The sequence below is a fragment of the Vigna umbellata genome, chromosome 4, assembly GCF_029865625.1.
Source record: "Vigna umbellata cultivar VRB3 chromosome 4, Vumbellata_1.0, whole genome shotgun sequence".
Classification (NCBI taxonomy): domain Eukaryota; kingdom Viridiplantae; phylum Streptophyta; class Magnoliopsida; order Fabales; family Fabaceae; genus Vigna; species Vigna umbellata.
This window is the reverse complement of record NC_142168.1, coordinates 19,646,237-19,662,657: the sequence shown is the minus strand read 5'-3', so window position 1 is coordinate 19,662,657 and position 16,421 is coordinate 19,646,237. Positions and strand designations below refer to the sequence as shown.

Sequence of the window (16,421 nt, the reverse complement as noted above, 5' to 3'; positions counted from 1 at the left end):
TCGGTTTCCCCTAACCGAGATGTATGCTTTTTTAATAATTTTTTTTAAAGGATTAGGCATCGGGTGGCAGCACAACCGAGGCAGTAGTCTGGATATTGCCTCGGGTTTTTGGGAACGAGTTAGCAGGTCTGGTCTAGGGCAGGAAAAACATATGCCATTGTTTTCCTTCGCGTGTTTCCCCTGCGTTCCTGCCTCCACAACTACGCTGCTTCCTCCTTTGCTGCCTCCAACCACTTCAAACGTTTCTGCGTTTCTTCTCCCTACGCCGCCTCCTCCCTCCGCCGCTCCTTCATTTCTTTGGCGCATTGCTCTCCACTTCGCTGTCGCAGACAACGAGGAACTCAACGTCGAAGAGAGGAATCTCCTCTCTATAGCCTACAAGAACGTGATCGGAGCGCACCGCGCCTCGTGGCGCATCATCTCCTCGATCGAGCAGAAGGAAGAGCCGCGACAACGAGGATCACGTCACCGTCATCCGCGACTACTGATCCAAGATCGAGTCCGAGCTCTCCAACATCTGCGACGGTATTCTCAAGCTCCTCAACTCTCGCCTTATTCCCCCGACTTCCTCCGGCGATTCTAAGGTCTTCTACCTCAAGATGAAGGGCGATTACCACAGGTTCCAACATCAGGTCTCCAACATCAGGTTCAACCTTCTTTTCCCTTTCCATTTCTTTTTTTTTTTTACTGATTTCTTGATTCAGATCTATTCATGAGGTTGAAAGTAGGGGAAGGGGGACCGGCGGGGGTCTGACAGTGAAAACTAACCCAACGGCCGAAGGCAGAGTCGACGGTGGAAGCGTCGAACTTGGGGATGGTGGAAGTCACGACGTGGTGGCGGCGCGAGGGACTGGAGGGGGCGGAGGTGGCGAAAACAGAGTGGCGGAAGGAAGCGTTGGAGAGGGAATCGAAGTCAGCCTTGCGATTGGAGGGGTGACAGGGGCGCTGTTGGATATCCTTAGAGGAGGAAGGTTGGCGGGGATTGAAGTTATGTTGCGGATGAATGGGATGAGAAAGGAAGAGGGGTTTGCGTCAATGCGAGTGGGGCTGGGGAACATGAATGGGGGAGAAGGAAGGAGTTGTCTTGTTTGTGGAAGAGGTTTTGAGGCGCGGAATCCCTTATGCTTCGGATGATAAAGAAGGGCATAAAGGAGGGTCAACCGGGTATCTTGCTTGGAAGATGATGGTAAGCAGATTTTTTTCACTTTGTTGGATAGTTAGTTAGCTCTTGTTTGAAACATTGAATATAGTATTGAGTAAAGTCTTTGTTCTGGTTAGCTCTTGTTCTGGTTAGCTGATGGAGATCTTTATAACATTGCTCTTGCCATTTGTGCTTCACATTGCTATCTGCTTTGCCTTTTTGCATCAAGTTATTGATTGGATTGTTCTGCTTCATCAAGGTTCATTTGTTTTATTTCTCACTTCATTGACTTTGTTAACCAACAAACAAGACTTTTATAACTAGAAACACCGTAACTGGTATCAAATTATCATAACTAGCAACTTGCTGAAAAAATTATCATAAATTGAAACAAAATTCTGACTTGACGCACATTTCAAGGTATGCACGTGAAGCCTCCTTCATACTTCATCAACATTCATATATTTAACTCAAGTAGTAACAACTTAGCCAGAGTTTCAAAGCAACCTTCAACTTTTCTATTCAACACTTTCTATGTTCTCTTGTTTAGACACAAGTTGGCAAATAAAGTCTTTCAGTCATAAACCTAGCAGTAAGCTGGGGCCGAATTTTTCTCTTTCTGTGGGAATATATTATTTTCAACACTGTGAACTCTATATATAATCCTTAAAGTTTTCTGTTTCTGTGGGAATATCTAGCTGCTTCATTTCATAAGCTCTTCTTTGAGCTTTCAAACTAGAGCTTTCCTGCCATCATCATCAACATGAGTTTTTATCTACTTTTTTTTCTTTGGTTTCTTGCCTTTTGTTTGATCTCTTCTTCGGCTTGGGGAGCTACTCTGCCTCAAGATGAAGGTACACAACTCATTCATTATATAGGAATATATTTTGGAAAAAACTTTTAAAGAAAATGAAAAGAAAAAAAAATGAAATTGACTTCATTACAAATTAAAATTAATTTATAAAAATTGTTTGGATTTTCTTTTTAGTATCCAACCTAATTTTTTAACTATATAAAGATGTCATCTTTAATTTTGTTTTTCATATTTTTCTCTAGTAGAAAGTTTTATAGAGAATTTATGTTTATAAAGTTAAAACTAATTTCTTGTTTGGCTTTGATACACAGTGGAAGTAATGAAAGAGATAGGTAAGAGACTTGGGAAGAAGGATTGGGATTTCAACGTAGATCCATGCACTGGACAGAGAAATTGGACTTCATCTATTCAAAATGCTGTAAAGTGATTACAGTTTTCTGCTGACTGTGATACATTTTATAGTTGCTTATATGAATTCTTAGAAATTTGATATATATATATATATATATATATATATATATATATATATATATATATATATATTATTTGATGTTATAATGAAATAAGTATTCAGGTGCAAATAATGTTAAGAAATTGGCTAGATTTTTTTTTTGTTGAATTTTCCTACCTACTGCCTCGGTTCAAAAGAGAACCGAGGCGAAAAGTCATTTAAAAAAAAAGGGGCAAAATTCTACTGCCTCGGTTACTTTTGAACCGAGGCAAAATCTTATCCTTTTTGTCTCGGTCCACAACCGAGGTAAAAGGGATAGACTTTTTGCCTCGCCTGTATATGCCTCGGTTCCAGAACCGCTGCCTATGAGCGAAAATAACCGCTGTCGTTTTCCTTGACTGTACTAGTGAATCCTTGCAAATCCCAGCAATTTTTGAAAACTTCTACGAATCTCGTGGTTTTTAAAAAACCCCTGTCAATCTCGATGATTTTTGCAAAACTCTTGCCAATCCTGTGGTTTTTGCCAAACCTATGCCAATCTTGGCGGTTTTTGAAACACCCCTGCTAATCCCGAAGATTTTTACAAAACTCTTGCTAATCTCGACGGTTTTTGAAAAACTCCTTACTAATTTTGGCATTATCGACACAACTTTTCCCAAGGGTTTTTCCAACCTTGGGAATTGTATTTTTCGGGGGTTAAAACCCTGCTAACGTTAAAAATAATCCCTATTAAAATTGCATATTTTTGTAGTGTATCTTATGCTTTTTCACATTTTTATGTCATAGATATTTCAACTCATCTCTCTTTCTTAATAAAAAGCAAATACAAAAATGACAAAAATATATAAAACTTTAAAAATATATAATAATATAAATAATGGTATGAGTACTCGTGCGATCGTACGCATTAGCCTAGTACTCATTACCCAAAATATAAAAATAAAAAAAAAGTCGTATGAGTACTCGTGCGATGGTACGCAACAACCTAGTGCTCATTACGCAAAACAATAAAAATAAACAAAAAAAAGCCGTATGAGTTCTCGTGCGATCGTACACATCAACCTAGTGCTCACTACGCAAAACAATAAATTAAACAAAAAAAGCGTATGAGTACTTTTGCGATTGTATGCATCAGCCTAGTGCTCATTACGCAAAACAATAAAAAAATAAACAAAAAAAGTCGTGTGCGTACTCGTGCGGTCATACGCATCAGCCTAGTGCTCATTACGCAAAATCTAAATATTATATCAAAATACCAAAAAAAATATAAAACATTCAAAAAGCTAAAAATATAAAATTCGCATTCAAGCAACCTGAGCCAGAACTACGTGATCCTTGATTCTTCGTCAAAAGTGGAGATACGGGAGCAAGGTTAATACTTGTCAGATTCACCTCCCAAAAATCCAAAAGTTTCCATAATCGTTCCCAAACAATTTCTAAATCATTTTTAAACATATTTTAAAAGAATTACGTACCCCTGATTTCTCACATGAGAATACGTAGGAGCAAGGTCAATCCTTGTTGGGCTTCCTAAAAATAAAAAAAAATATTTTTCCTTTATTTTTTTCATCTTACATTGTTATTTTTGGGTAAAATAATCATTTTTAAAACCACATTATTTTTTCACATTTAATTAAAGGTACTGCCTTCAGGCAGGCGTTGTGTGCTAATACCTTCTCTACACGTAACCGACTCCCGAACTCAGAATATCTGATTTTCGTAGACCATGCCTTTATTTTATGGTTTTATCGTAGTTTTCCAGAATAAACTATGGTGACGACTCCAAACTCTGATTTTCAAAAACCTTTAATTATTTTATTTTTCAGAGTTTCGTCGTCTCTCCCCATCGCGATCCCGGTTGCGACAGTGGTGAAGGGGATGGTGGGGATGATGTTGTTGTTGGTGAAGGGGATGGTCAAGATGAGTTTGATGTTAGTAGTTGGATTGGGTCCCAAGAGGATTTTGTCAATGAAGATGATGTTGTGGATGTTAGTGTGCATGGAGATGAACAACCCCAAGAACAACAATGCCAAGGTAGTGTGTTTGCTGAAGTAGGTTCATCAAGTGGATCTATTACTCCATGTAAGCGTGTACAGGCTAGGGAATTATCTGACAATGAGTGGGAATCTGATACCTATGCCAGTATTTATTTAAGTGATTTGTTAGATGATGAAACAACCCGATATGGAGATTATGGGATTTTCTCATAGCCCATAAGTATGAAAGAATATAAATGGCAAGTGGGGACATACTTCCCTGAAAAAAAAAAGACTTCATTGATGCAATTAGAACTTATGGAGTACATAATGGTAGGAATTTGAAGATTTGTAAGAATGACAAGAGAAGAATATGTGTGAAATGTTGTGGCTCAAAAGGAAAATGTCCATGGTACACTTATTGTGGATATAGGGCTACCCAAACTACATGACAGTTAAGGAATATTATAGACAACCATACATGTAGTAGAGAATTCAATATTGGTTTAGTTACCTCAAAATTGTTAAGTAGAAGGTTAAAGAAGAGCATGAAAGGAAATTCAGATATTAATCTCAAAACCCTTCACAATAAATTTTGTAAAAAATGGAACATTAGTGTGTTTAGGTCTACAATAAGTAGGGAAAAAGCAATGGCATCCACCAACATTGATGGTTGTTTCAAACAACAATATGAAAGACTATATAATTATGCACATGAGCTACTAAGGTCAAACCCTGGCTCAACAGTCAAACTTAATGTAGAACCTAATGAGGATAAGGCTATATTCAAGAGATTGTATGTGTGTTTCAAAGCATGTAAGGACAACTTTGTATCATGTAGGCCTATTATACATTTGGATGGATGTTTCTTAAAAGGCAAATATGGAGGTGAGCTTTTAACTGTTTTTGGAAGAGATGATAATGACCAAATATGTCTGTTGGCATATGCTGTTGTTGAAGTAGAGAATAAGGAAGCAAGGACTTGATTTTTAGAATGGTTAATTGATGATCTTGGAGGTGGTGGATTTTGTTCAAGATGTACATTTGTGTCTGATCAACAAAAAGTAAGTAAATGTGTGAACCTTTCATTCATTACTTTGATTGATTATTTTTTTCAACATGTTCAACAAAAAGGGATTTGTGCATAAAACAATTGTCATGTTTCCTTTATACTCATCATAAATTGGATTAATTTTTTCTTTATACTGAATTAAATACTCATGTTTCCTTTATATTCTTCATAAATTAAATTAATTGTTTTCTTTATACTCTGTTAAATAATTTATACATAATTTAAATAATTTACAATCTTGTTTTCTTTATATTTATTAAATATAGTGAAAAATTATGAGATTAATTTCCCTTATGTTCAATATACATATAGAGTCCTCCGTTTATAATAGAAAAAATATGGGTTAAGCCCAAAATACAAATAAAAAATAATAACAAACTAACTAAAGTAAAAGATAAATATAAGATAAAGATAAAGATAATATATTTAACACTTCTCCTCAAGCTAGTACATTCATATGTACCAAACTTGTTACTAATATAATTAATCAAGTCTTAGTGAAAATATATGTTTTTGCACTCGAGTGACACCAAAGTGCTAATGATTTCAAGACGACATAGAAGACGTAATACCAATCCAAAAGACTCCCCTTGAGCAACAAATCTGGGAGGTTGCTCAATGTAAATCTCTTCTTACAAATCGCTGCTAAGGAATGCCACTAGTGGATAAAGAGGTAATTGTTGGAGAGTCACCACGGCTATAAATAAACTAAAAAAAACCATATTTTCCATGGAAAAAGAAAGCATATATGAATGGGTCAAACGCAATTGTGACAAAAGAGAGGTCAAAAAGAGACAACAACAGAAGAAGCCATGGATGAACAGGAGAGAGAAACTATAAAAATTCAAGATTCTCCAATCAAGGCACCTGAAAAAGGAAAAAGAGCAACCTCGATGCTCTACATAGCTACTTGAGAGGAGACAGAACGTGCAACAACACACGATGAACCTGAATGAGGAAAATGAGCAACCTCGATGCTCTAAATTACTACTAGACATGCCACCATGCACGATGGAAAAAAAGAGCAAATCCATAACTTCAAAAGGCACTGAGAGCGCGTAAGAGCTCCGATAAAGGCGTCGTTAATGGCATGATGGTTGCTTGACCGAGACGATCACAACCATGTGATCGTCGGTCGAAACTAGAACTCTGGTAGTGACAACGGTAGACGATGGCGCCAATGATAACAGTAAATGGCGTCGTCGCTGTCGGCGACGGGTGTAGTGGCAGAGGCAACAATAATTTTTTTTACTCAATAGAACCTTAGGCTTTAGATATCATGTTGATTATAGTGAAAAACTATATATGAGATTAATCTCCCTTGTGTTCAATATACACAGAGTTCGCTGTGTATAATAGAAGAAATATGGACTAAGCCTAAAATATAAATAAAAAATAATAACAAACTAACTAAAGATAAAAGATAAATATAAGATAAAGATAATATAGCTAACCATATTCATCACAAATTGGATCAATTATTTTCTTTATAGTCAATTGAAATAATTTACATTAATTTATATACTGAATTTAAGTTCTTTATATTTATTATAAATTGGATCAATTTTTCATTTATACTAAATTAAACAATTTATAATTAATTTAAACAATTTACTTGACTTGACTTCTAATTTCGAAGCATGCAGGAAAAGTCTTCATAAAGTTGAAGCTGAACATACAACACATGATAAGTGTTGGCATATATGAAAGCAGGAGATGAAGAAGAGACTTGTGATCATAATGGTTGCAATGTTGAATATTTGGAAGAGAATTGAAACAGTGTATTTTGACCAAGAAGAGGAATCATGAGTACATGAGCAGTTTCATTATTTAATTCAATGTCTCATGTTATTCACATGTGAAAAGGCTTGAAGGTGAGAGCACAGGTGGGAAAAAGAGGATTCAGAAAGTCTACACTGCCAAAGCATGAGAAACGTAGCTTAATTTGCTTTTATACAAAGAAGTCTATGAAAGACTAACGATTTCGTGCAAATCTTTTAGTTTCTGTAAGATCCTTGATTTTTAGCAAAGATAATTTCTGACATCCTCACCATTAATGCACGCCACATCATTACTCAGCCAGTAAAACCCACTACCTAATCTGATCCCCTCCCTCTCTGTCGTACGCGGAAAAGCCGCGCCCATCATTTCTCTGAAACATTAAAAAACGTACCAAACACTGCATGCACACACGCAACCTGTCGCGGGAGAAGCTTCCCATTTCAGAGTTCGGTGTGCAGGTGTCAACTTGGGAGACGTTCGTCGACCGAACGTGAGTTGACACAACTAGAACTTTTGAAAATTTACTCTCTCACCTGCACCATTCATCTTCTTCCTCAGAACCCAACCTTTCGTTTCCTCCAACTTCTCTCTAGAAACCTTCACCTTCTCTTTTCTGTAACTCATCACCTTCTTCTCCGATCACGTTTCAGAACCGTAGGAACGTTCCTGGCACCGTGAGCTTCAATCCGAACCGAACAGATCCTAGTTCTGTAACCGATAAGTCACTCGACTCTGGACGTCGATCTGAACGTTTGTTCTGTAGCACATGCAAACTAAGATTCAGTTGCATGCATGGGTTATAGGTCTGAGATGTTTCTGATTTCTGGTGTTTTAGATTAAGTGAAAGTTGTCGAGCGAAACCTGAGGGTAGGACGCTGTTAGAGGTCGGACGAAACCTTACTTTTCGGGAGTACACTGCTATCCAGGTAAGGGAAGCTTAGTAATTTAATTTATACTTGTATGTCGTATGTAAACATGATATGAACTGAATGTATGAGATGTATGTCGGTTGAGTGTGCATGGTCGAACGTTGCTGTACTGAATGAATATGATATATGTTGGTTGAAATGTATGATATGGGTGATACGTGTGAATATGAAATATACATGCTTAGAAGCGAGTGAACGTAAGTGAGACTTGAATATCAACTTCCCTATGATAACGTGTGTCCGACATTAAACGGTTCTCGACCGTTTGGTGTTCTAGTAAACTTCGTTGAATTGGAATACTTTCATTTGGGAAAGATTCTGGTCGAGCATGAGCTATGTAGGTCTTTTACTTAGAGTTCATAATGAGCAGTGTCGACCAACAGTGTCGAACCCCCGTGTAATACAGATCATCCATCTGTGTCGACCAACAGTGTCGAACCCCCGTGTAATACAGATCGTCCATCTGTGTCGACCAACAGTGTCGAACCCCTTGTAATACAGATCATCCATCTGTGGCGACCAACAGTGTCGAACCCCCTTGTAATACAGATCATTCATCTGTGTCGACCAACAGTGTCGAACCCCCTTGTATAACAGATCATCCATCTGATTCGACTGACAGTGTCGAACACCCTTGTATAACAGATCATCCATCTGGGTCGACCGATAGTGTCGAACATCATTGTAATACGGATCATCCATCTGTGTCGATCAATAGCGTCGAGCATCCTTGTAATACATATCCTTCATTGGTGTCGACCAATAGTGTCGAGCACCCTTGGTAATACAGATCATCTATCTGTGTCGACCGACAGTGTCGAGCATCCTTGTAATGCAGACCATTCATCTGTGTCGACCGACAGTGTCGAGTACCGTGTTAATACAGGTTGTTCATCTATCTGGTAGTCGGTATTAATTTATTTTGGAATGATGAGTATTATGAGATGAATAAATGTTGTGAAATTCGAATGAGTGTTCCAAGGAGGAACGTCTCTATGATCTAAATGTGATATGTTGTATAGTATGACCATGGTAAAATCGCTGATGGCTGTTCATCCTGATATTCCATGAGTGCTCGTCCTCATGTAGAGGGGAGTAGGTCATGCGTGGGAATGGCAGGAGACTCTAGTCCTATTGAGTACTTTGGACTGATAGGGTTAACCTCGGTTGGCAGCTGATGGATGGTTCCAGTTACTACATCAACCGGGTGCACGAACGCCTGCGGTTACATGGATTCATACAGTCCCGACAGTCGTAAATTATGAGAGTTTGGATGAGTTATTATATGCTTGGATAATTATATATACATATTGCTGTATGAATTGTATGATTGATTACATATGTTAAAGTATGTTGGTTGTATGAATTAAATTACCTAAGCTTACCCTGTGTTCTCTTCTTTGCGTTGTCGATCGTCTTTGTACGTCCGTCGTGTCCTTGCGATGATCATCCATGTGGATGGGAGCAGATGGAAGTGAGCTGCTGGAAGAGGCGCTGACGGAAGAAATTTCGGAAGATGTCGATCCGGTTGAAGTAGGGATTAAGGTCGAGCCCTAGAGTGCTCGACATGTGGTAGCTGTTGGTATTTTTGTTTAGTCTTAGAATTTGGATACCGTCGGTTACATTACACTTTGTATCTTAAGCCGTCCGACGTTTTGGACCTCGTATCTTGTTGTAAAGACTGCACTGTTTTAATGATTAATGTAATTAATTCTGATTATGGTTATTACTGTATTTTGGGATGTTACATTATTGGTATCAGAGCAGTTTTGTTCTTTTAAAGGACACTGTAGGGTTATGAGTGCACTGTGTTTTTGCTGTGTGCTATTGCATGTTTAATGAGTTATTAATATTTTAACTCTTGGACATAATTAACGCTCGTTTTTCTCTGTGTCCAGAGAACAAATGGCACCTAGACTTCCTCCTCCTCCACCACCCAATGGATCGGATACGACCGACAGTGCCAAGTTGTTGGAAACAGTGATCGACAGGCTTCAACAACAAAATACCACCCTTATGGAGCAGAACGCTACACTGATGCAGCAAAATCAGGCAGCTATGCAGAGTCTGGAAGCCTCTCGATCCAACTCTGAGGCGACGCAGCGGCAGTTGATGGAGATATTGGCCGCTACCAGGGGCACGGCAGGGGCGTCATCTTCCAACGCTACTCAGCCTGCTGCTGAATGGAGTTTGGAGAGTTTCCTACAACACCACCCTGCCAAATTCAATGGAAAAGGTCTCCCAGATGAAGCGGATCAGTGGTTGAGAGATATGGAAAGAATTTACAACGCCAAAAGATGTCCAGATGACAACCGTTTGGCGTACACTGAATATTTATTGACTGGTGAAGCTAGCCATTGGTGGTCGAGTATGAAGATGTTGTTGACCGAAGCCCAAAGTCCCATTTCTTGGGAAGTTTTCAGGGCTAAATTTTATGAAGAGTATTTCCCCGACAGTGTGCGGTTTGCTAAGGAGGTAGAGTTCCTACAGTTGGTACAAGGTGGGATGTCCGTCTCGGAGTACACCAACAAATTCAAGCACCTGGTCCGTTTTAATACCATGGCAACAAGTGAAGAATGGCAATGCAGGAAGTTTGAGAACGGGCTGAGAAGTGACCTGAAAGTATTGATTTCCAGTCTGTGTATTAGATCCTTCCCCTCCATGGTAGAGAGAGCAAAGGTACTGGAGAAGAACGTTGCTGAGGCCGAGCAACAGAAAAAGCAGCAAGTGAGTAGGGGGCCGATTTTATCCAGAAGTGCAACGAACGTGAGAAGGTCCCCATACGTTCGTCCAACTCAATCCCCTGGCGGGTCACAAGCCTTGGTCACCGTCGGCCAATCTGGACAACAAAGGAGTTTGACGTGTTATCAGTGTGGAGGACCACATTATAGGTGGGCTTGTCCTCAACTATCTGGAGGGAAATATTGCAACAAGTGTGGGAGGAACGGACACTCAGATCAGGAATGCAATATGGGCGGACGCGCTGTTATGAGGCCGCCGAACGCTGGAAGGAACCAGCAAGGGAGAGGTGGTCGAGCCCAAGCTGTTGGGCGTGTGTATGCCATTACTGGAGCGGAAGCAGCGACTTCAGGTACGCTCATCACCAGTACCTGCTTGATTTATGGAAAGCAATGTTGTGTGTTGTTTGATTCGGGGGCGACACACTCCTTCATCTCGAAGGCGTGCGTTGATAAGTTGGGAATAGCTGAGAGCGAGATGCAGTTTGATCTGGTGGTGTCGACCCCAGCAGCTGGTGAGATCAGGACATCTACTGTGTGTGTTAGATGTCCTATTGAGGTAGAAGGGCATAGATACAAGGTGAACCTCATATGTTTGCCTCTAAAAGACTTAGAGGTAATTTTGGGAATGGATTGGCTGAATACCAATCGCATTCTCATAGTGGAGCGAAGAAATTAATCTTTCCTGGTGAAGTAGAGGAAATTCTTTCAGTGACGTTCGGTCAGCTGAAAGAAGATATTATGGAAGGCGCCAGCTGTTTCCTCATCATGACGCACGAAGACAGTGAAGTTGTGAATGCGAATGAGGAACGATCGTCCAAGGTAGTGGACGAATTCCCTGATGTTTTTCCGAAAGATATCCCTGGACTGCCTCCGGTTCGTGAAATTGAATTCACTATTGACTTGGTGACGACAGCAGCACCTATCTCTGTTCAACCATATCGGATGGCGCCTGCAGAACTGGTTGAACTCAAAAAGCAGATTGAAGAGTTGATGGATAAGAGGTTCATCAGGCCGAGCGTTTCACCTTGGGGAGCGCCTGTGCTCTTGGTGAAAAAGAAGGATGGCAGCTCTCGGTTATGTATAGACTACAGGCAATTGAACAAGCTGACCATCAAGAATAAGTACCCGCTGCCAAGGATAGATGATTTATTGGATCAACTGCTTGGGGCGACGGTGTTTTCTAAGATTGATTTGCGTTCGGGATATCATCAGATCAGGGTGAAGGAGAGCGACATCCAGAAGACTGCTTTCAGGTCTCGTTACGGACACTACGAGTATGTAGTGATGCCGTTTGGTGTGACGAACGCGCCAGCAATCTTCATGGCCTACATGAACAGGATATTCCGACCATATCTGGACAAGTTCGTAGTGGTCTTCATTGATGATATCCTGATTTACTCCAAGAGCCATGAAGAGCATGAAGAACACTTGCGGATTGTGCTTGGAGTGTTGAGGGAGAAGGAACTGTACGCCAAGTTATCAAAGTGTGAATTTTGGATGAAGAACGTGCAGTTCTTGGGGCACATTGTGTCAGTTGAAGGAATCTCTGTGGACCCGGCAAAGGTACGAACAGTTATGGAATGGGAAAGTCCGCGTTCGGTCACGGAAGTAAGGAGTTTCGTTGGTCTCGCGGGCTACTATCGACGCTTCATTGAAGGATTTTCTAAGATAGTAGCGCCACTGACACAGCTTACCAGGAAGGACCAACCATTCGCGTGGACTGATTTGTGTGAAGAGCGTTTTCAGGAGTTGAAGAATAAGTTGACGAGCGCTCCAGTACTAATCATTCCGGACACGTCCAAGCCCTTTGAAGTATACTGTGACGCGTCTCATCAAGGGTTGGGCTGTGTGCTTATGCAAGAAAGGCGAGCGGTGGCGTACGCCTCTCGACAACTAAAAATTCACGAGAAGAATTACCCCACACACGACTTAGAGTTGGCAGCAGTCGTGTTTGCACTGAAGATTTGGAGGCATTTCTTGTATGGATCCACGTTCCAAGTTTTCAGTCATCACAAGAGTCTCAAGTACCTCTTCGATCAGAAGGAGTTGAATATGAGGCAGAGGAGGTGGCTTGAGTTCTTGAAGGATTATGATTTCGAACTACTCTACCATCCAGGAAAGGCGAACGTGGTAGCGGACGCTCTAAGCAGAAAAGTGGTGCATGTGTCGTCCATGATGGTGCGCGAGCTGAGTTTGGTGGAAAGCTTTAGAGATCTAAGGTTACAATTTGAGTTGGAGTCGAACAGTATCAAGTGTTGTAACCTTAGAATATCCAGCGACGTGTTTGAGCGGATCAGAACGAAGCAACGAGAGGATGAAGAGTTAGTGAAGATATTTGATACCCTCGGTACGGATCAGGCCAAAGAGTTTAACACTGGAACAGACGGTTTCTTACGTTATAACGGCCGGACGTGCATCCCAAATGATGGAGAGCTGAAGAGAATTATTCTGGAGGAAGGTCATCACAGCCGTCTTAGCATGCACCCTGGCATGACTAAGATGTATCAAGACCTCCGGAAATAATTTTGGTGGCCTGGAATGAAGAGTGATGTCGCTCGTTTTGTGGCATCATGTTTAACTTGCCAGCGTGCAAAGACTGAACACCAACGACCAGGCGGCTTACTTCAGCAGCTGGAGATTCCCGAATGGAAGTGGGATAGCATATCCATGGACTTCGTGACTCACCTACCACGTACGATCAGAAATCATGATTCAATTTGGGTGATCGTGGATCGACTGACGAAGAGCGCCCATTTCCTGGCAGTAAATTTGAAGATGTCGATGACCAATCTGGCCAAGCTCTACATTCAGGAAATTGTTCGTCTGCATGGAGTGCCGTCGAGCATAATTTCTGACCGAGACACGAGATTCACATCTCGGTTTTGGCAATCGTTACAAGGCGAGTTGGGAAGCAAACTGCAGATGAGTTCAGCTTATCACCCTCAGACGGACGGCCAGTCCGAACGGACCATCCAGACACTTGAAGACTTACTGAGGACGTGTGTCCTAGATCACTTAGGCGCCTGGGATGAGGTCCTGCCGCTAGTGGAGTTCACGTACAACAACAGTTTCCAGGCGAGCATTGGAATGGCACCGTTTGAAGCTCTTTATGGGAGAAAATGTCGAACGCCACTTTGTTGGTTCAAGGAAGGAGAGAACGTGCTAACTGGACCCGAACTTATCCAGCAGACGACAGAAAAAGTGAAGTTAATCCAGGAGAGGTTGAAAACGTCGAGGAGCAGGCAGAAGTCCTATGCCGACAAGAGAAGAAGACCGTTAGAGTTCCAAGCTGGCGATCACGTGTTCCTTAGACTGAATCCAACCACGGGAGTCGGCAGAGCTATGCGACCAAAGAAATTATCCCCGAAGTTCGTCGGACCCTATCAAATTCTGAGGAAAATCGGACCAGTAGCTTACGAACTTGCACTACCGCCTCAACTGTCGAACCTCCATCCTGTCTTCCACGTTTCCCAACTCCGGAAGTATATAGCTAATCCTTCTTATGTGTTGGAGTTGGAAAACGTCCAATTGCGCCCAGACCGAACACTGGAGTTACAACCAGTACGTGTGGAAAACAGTCGCACCAGGCTACACAAAGGAAAGGACGTTCGCTTGGTGAAGGTAGTGTGGGACGCTAAAACCGGTGACTCAACGTGGGAAGTGGAGAGCGCCATGAAGGACTTGTACCCGCACTTGTTTACGGGTAAGTGTTAATTTTCGAGGACGAAAATTTTTGTAGTTAGGGAGAATGTAAGACCCTTGATTTTTAGCAAAGATAATTTCTGACATCCTCACCATTAATGCACGCCACATCATTACTCAGCCAGTAAAACCCACTACCTAATCTGATCCCCTCCCTCTCTGTCGTACGCGGAAAAGCCGCGCCCATCATTTCTCTGAAACATTAAAAAACGTACCAAACACTGCATGCACACACGCAACCTGTCGCGGGAGAAGCTTCCCATTTCAGAGTTCGGTGTGCAGGTGTCAACTTGGGAGACGTTCGTCGACCGAACGTGAGTTGACACAACTAGAACTTTTGAAAATTTCCTCTCTCACCTGCACCATTCATCTTCTTCCTCAGAACCCAACCTTTCGTTTCCTCCAACTTCTCTCTAGAAACCTTCACCTTCTCTTTTCTGTAACTCATCACCTTCTTCTCCGATCACGTTTCAGAACCGTAGGAACGTTCCTGGCACCGTGAGCTTCAATCCGAACCGAACAGATCCTAGTTCTGTAACCGGTAAGTCACTCGACTCTGGACGTCGATCTGAACGTTTGTTCTGTAGCACATGCAAACTAAGATTCAGTTGCATGCATGGGTTATAGGTCTGAGATGTTTCTGATTTCTGGTGTTTTAGATTAAGTGAAAGTTGTCGAGCGAAACCTGAGGGTAGGACGCTGTTAGAGGTCGGACGAAACCTTACTTTTCGGGAGTACACTGCTATCCAGGTAAGGGAAGCTTAGTAATTTAATTTATACTTGTATGTCGTATGTAAACATGATATGAACTGAATGTATGAGATGTATGTCGGTTGAGTGTGCATGGTCGAACGTTGCTGTACTGAATGAATATGATATATGTTGGTTGAAATGTATGATATGGGTGATACGTGTGAATATGAAATATACATGCTTAGAAGCGAGTGAACGTAAGTGAGACTTGAATATCAACTTCCCTATGATAACGTGTGTCCGACATTAAACGGTTCTCGACCGTTTGGTGTTCTAGTAAACTTCGTTGAATTGGAATACTTTCATTTGGGAAAGATTCTGGTCGAGCATGAGCTATGTAGGTCTTTTACTTAGAGTTCATAATGAGCAGTGTCGACCAACAGTGTCGAACCCCCGTGTAATACAGATCATCCATCTGTGTCGACCAACAGTGTCGAACCCCCGTGTAATACAGATCGTCCATCTGTGTCGACCAACAGTGTCGAACCCCTTGTAATACAGATCATTCATCTGTGTCGACCAACAGTGTCGAACCCCCTTGTATAACAGATCATCCATCTGATTCGACTGACAGTGTCGAACACCCTTGTATAACAGATCATCCATCTGGGTCGACCGATAGTGTCGAACATCATTGTAATACGGATCATCCATCTGTGTCGATCAATAGCGTCGAGCATCCTTGTAATACATATCCTTCATTGGTGTCGACCAATAGTGTCGAGCACCCTTGGTAATACAGATCATCTATCTGTGTCGACCGACAGTGTCGAGCATCCTTGTAATGCAGACCATTCATCTGTGTCGACCGACAGTGTCGAGTACCGTGTTAATACAGGTTGTTCATCTATCTGGTAGTCGGTATTAATTTATTTTGGAATGATGAGTATTATGAGATGAATAAATGTTGTGAAATTCGAACGAGTGTTCCAAGGAGGAACGTCTCTATGATCTAAATGTGATATGTTGTATAGTATGACCATGGTAAAATCGCTGATGGCTGTTCACCCTGATATTCCATGAGTGCTCGTCCTCATGTAGAGGGGAGTAGGTCATGCGT

At 41.3% G+C, this 16,421-nt stretch overlaps 1 protein-coding gene across 1 annotated transcript; it reads left to right on the top strand.

Moving 5' to 3' along the window:
• The first annotated feature begins 10,181 nt into the window (after window positions 1-10,181).
• On the top strand, window positions 10,182-11,582 carry LOC148199472 (uncharacterized). The gene is made up of 2 exons (XM_088112681.1): window positions 10,182-11,256; window positions 11,371-11,582. The coding sequence occupies exons 1-2, from the start codon at window positions 10,182-10,184 to the stop codon at window positions 11,580-11,582; spliced, it is 1,287 nt and encodes a 428-aa protein (XP_087968807.1).
• Window positions 11,583-16,421: the final 4,839 nt, after the last annotated feature.

Bases quoted from the DNA above. Each gene is read 5' to 3' on its own strand.
- LOC148199472 (XM_088112681.1), top strand. From the start codon at position 10,182: ATGGAGCAGAACGCTACACTGATGCAGCAAAATCAGGCAGCTATGCAG. The intron at 11,257-11,370 runs GTACGCTCATCA...AGTTGGGAATAG, and splicing joins AGCGGAAGCAGCGACTTCAG to CTGAGAGCGAGATGCAGTTT.